Below are 9,174 nucleotides of genomic sequence, written 5' to 3' on the forward strand. Positions count from 1 at the left end.
ATGATGCATCAACTATCGATTCCTTATCTATTTGAACTCAAGCTTTTACTTACATCAAAGTATACGAGTCACACATATATAATCCGTCATCCACTTAGGATTAAGGTATGTCACACTATGAACTTCACAAGTGAATAACTCCATAAACAAATTCATAATCTATTCTCCTTGGGTTTAGTCTAATGTACTGTCATTCCAGTCAGTTACATCTATACCCCTATCTTCTAGGAGTCATCTGCTTTGATGCCCAAGACAAAACATCTTTCCAATTGGACTTAATAGACAACATATTAGTCTTTCAATCAGTTTGCTTATTTTCATTTAGACTAAAGACATGTTTAGGTTCGTCTACTAATATGAGTCGTCTTTTCGTATTACGATCTAACCACGTAATACCACTTAGTATTAATTAAATATTAGATAACCAGTGAGTTTTTATTTTTCTTTACATGCAAAAAAATATGTGAGGACAATAGACAAAGGGTATTAATGTAATTCATGAATAATTTTATTAACCAATCTGTTTGAAAAAATTACAAGTGTATAAACAAATATACTACACTTAGGGCACCAAATGCAACATATGTATGATTGCAACAGACGCTGTATTGGTTGTGACCAATAGGAAAAGGATTGGCATGGTGTTAATGTGTAATGTTTTCTGGTTTTCTTACTTTGTTGGGTGGCGATTTTTGTTAGGTGAAGATATGATTTTTCACGTCATTTCTCACAAATGGGGTCAATTATTAATATAAGGTTGGAGGTTGATGGTTGAACCATGAGTATGGTGTCGAGAACTGTAAAGTAGATTATAAATTGGAGAGAAAAAGGTTGTTTTGCCACCCTTGTGGGAGGATGATCCCTTTTATAGATGATGGATCTTAGGGATACTGCAAGTGGGCCTTAGCAAACAACAATCTTACTATATAGACTAGTGTATAAGGTTATGGGCAACGTGAGAAAGACCATACGAGGAGTAGTTGGTGGACGAAAGCCACGACGTTTAGGCTTTGCTTGGTAGAGTCGAGAGAAAATTGGAAGGGTGAAAAATTGGAGGGGTAGAAAACTAGAAGTATGAAAAACATAAATTTTTCCATAGGTGTGCTTAGTAGGAAAGATGGAAAAATGAAAAAAAAATAATTTTCTTTACATCTATTACTTGGTAGAGTTAAAAAATTAAAAGAAAGAAAATAAAACAATTTAAAAATATATAATTTTGAACTAATATACACATCTTTATTATTTTCTCTCCTCTCATGATTTCAATTTAAAATAATTAATTTTTATGCATTAAGATAGAAAATGATTCATCTCTTCTATTTTATTTCCTCACTTTTCTTGTCAACAAAATATACTTAAAATTTTTTTTTTTTTCAGGTTTTCACCCTTCCACTATTTTTGGTACCCAGCTAAACACAAGCACATATGTGGGAGCATTTTGGTTGATGAACGCCTGAAGAGTTGATATTATATATTTTTATCACTCCATATTTCAATCGACTGGATAGTCCTTTTCTTTAAACAAATGCATAATTGTGTGTACTAAATACTTGGTTTTATATTGCAATGCGGTCACGAATTTGAACTCACAATCTTTTTACGAATAATAATGCAGTGAGAGGTGAGGTTGACAATGCCACTTCCAAGTTTTTAAATCCCAAAACCAAACGTGATATTAAGAGGTTTCATTCTGAACAATAATTTGAAACCCTAGAAATTAATTATAACTTTTTACAAATATTTTATAATTTGATCTGGAAAAACTTTATTTATGAGTTCTATTATAATAATTAATTATGATTAATGATAATTTTTATTCCAACTTAATGAAAAAATATATATATCGAATTGGGTAATTCAAGTTACCCATTAAAATCAATGATGATATTCCTCAAGCCATTGGCACTGGATAAGAAAGAAGAGGATTCAACGATGATTATAAGCAACCCACACGCTTTCTGGATGCACGTGATATAAATCCAAAGCTCAATTCAAAGCAAAAATCATGACAATCAAACCCTCCGGAAAAAATGAGGAAAAGTCTTTCGATCACGCGGTTGTGATGAACGATGATCCCCTTGTACTTCAATCGTCATGCAGACAAAATACTTTCATCATGTCCTGTGCACCATCTTAAACAAAGATATGTATACTTTATTTGTGTTCTCACTCCTTGTATTCATTATATATTTCTAGGTTAGTCGCCCTACTTTAATCCCTCTATTCTTTTGTTTCAAAGAATTCTCGTTCAATTAAATTATGTAATATTTGTTAAAATTAAAATATTTGATTTTAGGTGGCAAATTCAAATTTGCGTATTAACAAATATATATATATATATTAACTTCCAATTGAAACAACTCGAGATTTAGAATCGAAAATTTTACACTTTAAATTTAATATTTTTATTTGCTTATATGACCTTCTACACATGTAATTTTAGTCACGTAAACAATATTTTATTATCAATTAAGATGTCAATTATTAAATTAATAGAGTAGAGTGAATAAATTCTTGATGAGGATTAAATATCAAACTAGTGAAGATATTTGTAATTTTATTTTATTCAAGCAAATCTTCTAGAAAATATGGTTATTGCAACTATGCCAACCTCTTTGTTTTACGAAGTCTAAACAAACCCAGAAGTTGAGAGTTGATAAAAAATGAAAAAACGTTCCTCTGACTGCGGATTTTAGTGTGTAACAGCTGGTATGGTATTCTCTCTGAAGGATTAATACCTAATTTCCCTTTTTTTCTTTTTCTTTTTTTGTCTCTATCTCTTTCATAAAATAATTATAAACCCACACTTTAGAAATCCATTTTGGATTTTTTAGTATTGTTTCCATACGAGGAGTGAATTCTGGAAAAAAGAATAGTACAACAAGCGTTTTTCGATTTCTTTGAATCGTCGACTGTTTCTGTGCTTTCATACGGAACATTCCAAATGCCAAAAAACAAACTTCTAATTTTCATGGAAAGTCAAAGAGGGCAGCCGCGTCGTTTTGTATTGAACCAACTTTTGTGGACTTACGGACTCAGTTCACCCAATTCATCCAATGATGTGTATATATATATACACACCCTAATGTCAAACTCTTGTACATATATAGAAAATACAAAGAACGGTGGAACTTGGAAGAATATACTTTTGTTTGTATAGAATGAAGCTGTGAGAGTTGTGCAACACATTTGCAGATTCTGGGAAAAGAGAATGACAGTGATGAAAATTACATGGAGATCCATCATCCCTAGCTGTTCCAAGGGTGTTGTAAAACCAGAAGGCAAGCCTAAGAAGGATGTTTCGAAACAAGGTTCATTTACCAGGTTTGCAATGTTAGACTTAAGTTATCCAAGCTCAATGTTGTCGGAGGATCTGTCTACCTCGCTTGCCGGTTCGAATCTTCATGTTTTTACGCTTGCGGAGCTAAGACTGATAACACAGAGCTTTTCATCGGTTAACTTTCTGGGTGAAGGTGGGTTTGGACCAGTTCATAAAGGGTTCATTGATGACAAGATTAGGCCTGGATTGAAAGCTCAGTCGGTGGCTGTTAAGCTCCTGGATTTAGAAGGCCTGCAAGGACATAGAGAGTGGTTGGTCAGTATATATTAATTGCTTACTTTATTGGACGTTAATTGTTGCTGTTTACTGATTATTGAATAAATTTTTCATTATGGAGCAGACTGAAGTGATCTTTCTTGCACAATTGAGGCATCCACATCTTGTGAAGTTGATCGGATATTGCTGCGAAGAAGAACATAGACTGCTGGTTTATGAATATATGCCAAGAGGCAGCTTGGAGAACCAGCTATTTCGAAGTATGTTGTGTCTGTAAATTACCATTTGTTTCAGTTCATATATAAACAATAAAGGAATTAATGTGAAATGTCAATCTCCCATGGTGCAGGGTACTCGGTTTCTCTTCCATGGGCGACGAGGATGAAAATTGCTCTTGGAGCTGCCAAGGGTCTTGCCTATCTCCATGAAGCAGAAAAATCAGTAATTTACCGAGATTTCAAAGCGTCAAATATCTTGTTAGATTCTGTAAGTAATGCTTTTTTCATCATGTTCTTAATTTTTTACCTACCGCACAAAACTTTTTTCGCTTTAGAACTCCAACATTGATTCTGTATAATCTTTTTTACAGGATTACACAGCCAAACTTTCAGATTTTGGTCTCGCAAAAGGTGGTCCGGAAGGGGATGACACGCATGTATCCACCAGGGTGATGGGGACAGAAGGCTACGCTGCTCCTGAATACGTCATGACAGGTCACTTGACGGCTATGAGTGATGTGTATAGCTTTGGAGTGGTACTTTTGGAGCTTTTAACAGGGAGAAGATCTTTAGACAAGAAACGTAGCCCAAGAGAGCAGAACTTGGTAGAGTGGGCGAGGCCAATATTGAATGATGCCAGGAAACTTGGGCGGATAATGGATCCTAGACTGGAAGGCCAATACTCGGAAATGGGGGCACGAAAGGCAGCTGCATTGGCTTATCAATGCCTTAGCCAACGCCCAAAGCAAAGACCAAAAATGTGTGATGTGGTGGGGATTTTGGAGCCCCTTCAGGATTATGAAGACATCCCAATTGGTTCCTTCGTTTATACGGTTCCAAACCAAAGTGGTTCACCAAAGGAGGAGGAGAAGGAATGTGAATCTAAAATGAAAGAGAATGGGCATCATCAAAGAAACCACAAACCTCATCATCACGGCCATGGGCATCAAAACAGGTCACCAAAAATGTCTCCCATTCACTCCAAAAACGACAACCTTGAAAGTAAGTTGAATTCTCCCTTGCATCATACAGCAAGGGGAGCATAGGGTATATAGATCACACTGTAAATAGGATTAATTACAGATTGCGTTGGATTTTGATCACTGTGGCGAATGATAAAGGAGTGTAAGATTTACATAAAAAAAAAGTGTAAGATTTTCTTGAGCGCAAAGACGTGTTTTACTTGCATTGATTCTTCCAAAATAGAAGATTTTGCTTTTCTTGGTTGAATTTTGAGTTTTAATTGTTTATCAAGCAAAAGACTAATTAGTAATCACAAAGGATTTTGATAAGGAAATAAAAAATCAAAATTTTCAAAATACAGCTAACCATGAAATTAGATTATGTTACTCTTTGTTGGGAAGAAAAATAAAATCAATATCTAAACTCCCACTTAAATTATTTTTAAATCTCCCAATTTACAAAGTCATTCTTTTTTTATATATTAATTTTAAGTTTGTAAATTCAATTATTTAATTTTAAAAATTCATAAAGTTGTTAAAAATATATATATAAATACATTTATAATAAAAATTATTGGTTTAACAATTCTTAATTTTTAAATATTTTTCGTCATAGTAATTCAATAAAAAAAATTTATAAATACGATAAATAAAAAATTGTTATGAATATCTTATTAATAAAAGAGTTGGTGGGGCAGAAGGGGTGGGGGTGGTTTGGTATTCAGTTTTTTTGAATTATTTGAGTTATTTGAATTCAAAAACTCAACTTAATTCAAACTCGAAATTTGAAAAAGAAAATCGTGTTGACTCAATTAACACGATTCAAATAATTCGAAATTTAAATTTTGCTTACCCCATTGTTATCAATTTGTATGATGATTTAAATTAATTATTTTAATATATGGATAGATGTATAATAATATTAATAAGTTTTTAAAAATTGATGATATGGTATTATCTTATTACTAACTAAAGCTATATACTTTTATAATATAAAAACTTTTCAGATTAAAAGATTAAAAAATATATCTCACAATTCAAGATTACAGTAATAAATTTTAAAAATATATACAATATTAAATCTTTCAAAAACCAATAACACAAAAGAGGCGGTGGTTAAAAGCTTTGAGTTGATTTTTGTGGTCAATGGCTCAATGGCATCCCCTCCCCCAATTCGCATGATGATTTATTTTTGTTTTTGACATTTTTTTTATATATTAAATTTGGATTTGAATTGACAAGTGTTTTTTTCTATTTAAAAGATTTAATTTAAAGAGTATTAAAATTTTTATCACTTTTGATTTATTAGAATGTTTTTTTTTTTTAAATCAAACCCGTTATAGCATAGCCTAACCTCAAAAACGATGCATCTAATTAGTTCATAATCAAATACAAGTACATAAATGTTACATCGGAAAGTTGATTTCTATCAGAGGAGGCTTCTTAGGTGTGGAAATATATATGATCAAAAGCTAGTAGAAAAATACCAAGATTTCAGACATTATAAAGATGAAGGGGCAGACGAGGCTCTATAACTGCATCAAGTGGAAACTTTCTTGGTGTTGCCAATCCATAAACTTCATCCATGCTCAACTCTTCTGCTTTAGTATTGTCAGGCAATTTCCAATTGAAGCCATGCAACAAGTTCGCTAAGCTTGATTGAATCATCTTTAGTCCAAGGCTGTAGCCAGGACACATCCTCCTCCCTGAACCAAATGGCAACAGCTCAAAATTTTGGCCCTTCACATCGATTTTCCTCCCTATGAACCTCTCAGGGCGAAACTCCTCGGGTTGCTCCCATAGGAGCGGGTCTCTTCCTATGCTCCAGGTATTTACGAAGACTCTAGTTCCTTTGCGAATATGGTATCCAGCCACATTACAATCTTCCAAGGCCAAGTGTGGTGCTAGCAATACAGCAACAGGGTGTTTCCTCATTGTCTCTTTCATGATTGCATCTATGTAAGGAAGTTGTTGGATGTCTCTCTCTTCTACCCATCTCTCCCTCCCAATCACTCTGTCGAGTTCTTCGGTTGCTTGTCTGATGAGTTGTGGTTGCCTGATCAATTCAGAGATTGCCCATTCCACTGTTGTTGCTGACGTATCTGTGCCTCCAGCTATCAGATCCTACCATCAAATAAAAAATTTTAATCATCGATTAGCAAATTTATAGGCATCTCTTTAGCTTGCAATTATGCGGAAGAGTTTTGCGAGTTATTTCGAGTTTTTAGTAATCTAGAACTCCTCCATTCACTTAATCGATCAATTTCGGATGCACTACACTGTGAACAGTTCAATTAGACAACCTTTAGTCATTGTTTTTCTTTTGGAATGGGCATAAAGGTTCGCCTATCAGAATATTTTTCTTCAAGTGGACATTATGATTAGGGGAACATATCATTTAAAAATAACATGATGTTTGAATCATTTATTGTACACTTCTGTTTGGTTTTTAGTTTAATTATTAAACGACGCATGACATCATGTTTTTGTAACAAATTATTTATTTTGTTTTTATATATATTTGGAGAAGAAAATTAGAGTTGTTTCTATCAAACCTAAGTTCTCCTATCTACAACATAAACCTGAGGTGAGATAAGCAAAATAATTAGTTGCTAGTAGCTGAAAGATTTGTTTAGAACAAAATCGATCGACTTTTTGTACTAGTTTTTTGTCGTCTTTCAGTCATTTGCATCATTTTACTTGATTATAGTTTTTTTACTGTGTTATTTTTTATCGTTGGCAATGGAAAAAGAAATGGGAAACATAGAATGAATGAGCAGAATATAGATACCTGTGTAAACCCCCTTACACCATCATAAGTGAGCTTAACTTCACTATCAGGGTCATCAGCTAGCTGTAACAATAAATCCACCATGTCTTGTGTCACAAAATCCTTGGATAATTCTTTATTTTTCTGCTTATGTTCATCAAACACATGGTCGTGAAATGGGTCAAGTTTTTTCTTCAAAGCCTTCATTCGTTTCACGTAGCCCTGCAAATCCAAAAAGTCTAGCCAAGGTATCCAATCCCCAATATTCAACACTCCATTCAACAAGAACAACTCGTCTAGAATCTCTTGAAACTCTTGCAGACTCACTATCGAATTCGATCCAAGCCGATCATCGCTCTTCTCACTGAAGTACTTCTTTCCCAATACGATTCTGCTTATAATACTGAGAGTAACACGTGAGAGCTGCTCTTTAACCCCAATCGGCTTCCCTGATAATCTATACAGGCGGGAGACAAAAGCTTGAATTTCCTCGACTCGGATGTACTCGAAGGACTCGAGTCTTTTCGAGCTGAATAGCTCATTCAGGTAAATTTTGCGGCCTTGGCGCCAGTATGGTCCATACGGTGCCCATGTGATATTGCAGTAGTTATAAGTAGTGTACTTGCCGGCCGCAGTTTGGGGTCTAGAAGCAAAGATATGGTCATGTTTCTTCAGAAACTCCTTAGCCATCACTGCAGATGAGGCAACCACTACAGGATAGGAACCAAATTTGAGCTGCATCAATGGCCCGTAACGTTGGGATAGTTTGTGAAGAGATTGATGCGGGAGGGACCCGATGAGATTAAGGTTGCCAATGATAGGCCAGGGTTTGGGACCTGGTGGAAACCTCAGTTGTTTGCATCGCCAGTCATTGAAAATTTTGGAGAGAAAGGCTAGAGAAGCTAGCCATGCTATGGACAGAACAAGCCAAGACGGAGACTCCATTGATTAGAGGAGAGTTTTACTGCTGCGAATTGGGGAATATTTACTAATTCTCAAAGGTATTTAAAGTTGAGTTCCTGTGAGTTATGTGATAATATAATGTGAATTGTTAATATGTTACACGTTAATCATGTGATGTCTGGTATGACTGTACAATAAAAGAAGATACTAAATTTATTTTCTGTGAGTTGTTAATATGTTATACGTGAAGCCTCCTCAACTTCACTTTTAAAATATTTTTCTTTAAATAAAACATGTCCAACTCTAATAGCAGTCGCACTCAAACAGGATTTGCTTCGACAATTGAGATCTTACCTTTTTAAATCAAGTGAAAATGGACAAGTAAGTTATTTTAAATGTTTTTTTTTATTATCAATGGGTTGTGCATTAAAATAAGATTTTTAATTCAGGTTAAGATTTTAATATTTATGAAAGTAGAATTTTATAAATATAGACTTTTAAGAAATATGATATGTTAAAGTTGTGTGACTCGAATCTTTGTAAAATAAAAAAAATTCGTATAGAATTACACTTCTTTTATTTAACATTGATTAGAATAAGGTTTTTCAACCTTTAAATAGATGTAACCGAAACCCCTCTTTTATCATTCGATTTTCTTTTGCTCTGCTCGTGATTTTTCCCGAAAGAGTTTTCCATATAAAATCTATATTTTTTTTTCTTTTCTTATTGTTTCGTGATCGTTTCTATTATCATTTTCGACGTTAG

At 33.9% G+C, this 9,174-nt stretch overlaps 2 protein-coding genes across 2 annotated transcripts; one reads left to right on the forward strand and one right to left on the reverse strand.

The window, feature by feature from the left end:
- Nucleotides 1-2,741: 2,741 nt before the first annotated feature.
- On the forward strand, nucleotides 2,742-4,977 carry LOC107951076 (serine/threonine-protein kinase RIPK). The gene is made up of 4 exons (XM_016885981.2): nucleotides 2,742-3,595; nucleotides 3,681-3,816; nucleotides 3,906-4,042; nucleotides 4,146-4,977. Exons 1-4 carry the CDS (start codon nucleotides 3,212-3,214, stop codon nucleotides 4,818-4,820), a joined length of 1,332 nt encoding a protein of 443 aa, XP_016741470.1. The 5' UTR covers nucleotides 2,742-3,211; the 3' UTR covers nucleotides 4,821-4,977.
- A 1,109-nt stretch (nucleotides 4,978-6,086) lies between these two features.
- Nucleotides 6,087-8,625, reverse strand: LOC107951075 (trimethyltridecatetraene synthase). The gene is made up of 2 exons (XM_016885980.2): nucleotides 7,528-8,625; nucleotides 6,087-6,860 (listed from the first exon to the last, which is right to left on the reverse strand). The coding sequence occupies exons 1-2, from the start codon at nucleotides 8,449-8,451 to the stop codon at nucleotides 6,231-6,233; spliced, it is 1,554 nt and encodes a 517-aa protein (XP_016741469.2). The 5' UTR covers nucleotides 8,452-8,625; the 3' UTR covers nucleotides 6,087-6,230.
- Nucleotides 8,626-9,174: the final 549 nt, after the last annotated feature.

This window comes from Gossypium hirsutum, chromosome A06, assembly GCF_007990345.1.
Source record: "Gossypium hirsutum isolate 1008001.06 chromosome A06, Gossypium_hirsutum_v2.1, whole genome shotgun sequence".
Classification (NCBI taxonomy): Eukaryota; Viridiplantae; Streptophyta; class Magnoliopsida; order Malvales; family Malvaceae; genus Gossypium; species Gossypium hirsutum.

Bases quoted from the DNA above. Each gene is read 5' to 3' on its own strand.
- LOC107951076 (XM_016885981.2), top strand. From the start codon at position 3,212: ATGACAGTGATGAAAATTACATGGAGATCCATCATCCCTAGCTGTTCC. The intron at 3,817-3,905 runs GTATGTTGTGTC...CCCATGGTGCAG, and splicing joins GGAGAACCAGCTATTTCGAA to GGTACTCGGTTTCTCTTCCA. The intron at 4,043-4,145 runs GTAAGTAATGCT...TCTTTTTTACAG, and splicing joins CAAATATCTTGTTAGATTCT to GATTACACAGCCAAACTTTC.
- LOC107951075 (XM_016885980.2), bottom strand. From the start codon at position 8,451: ATGGAGTCTCCGTCTTGGCTTGTTCTGTCCATAGCATGGCTAGCTTCT. The intron at 6,861-7,527 runs GTATCTATATTC...ATTTGATGGTAG, and splicing joins GTGTAAGGGGGTTTACACAG to GATCTGATAGCTGGAGGCAC.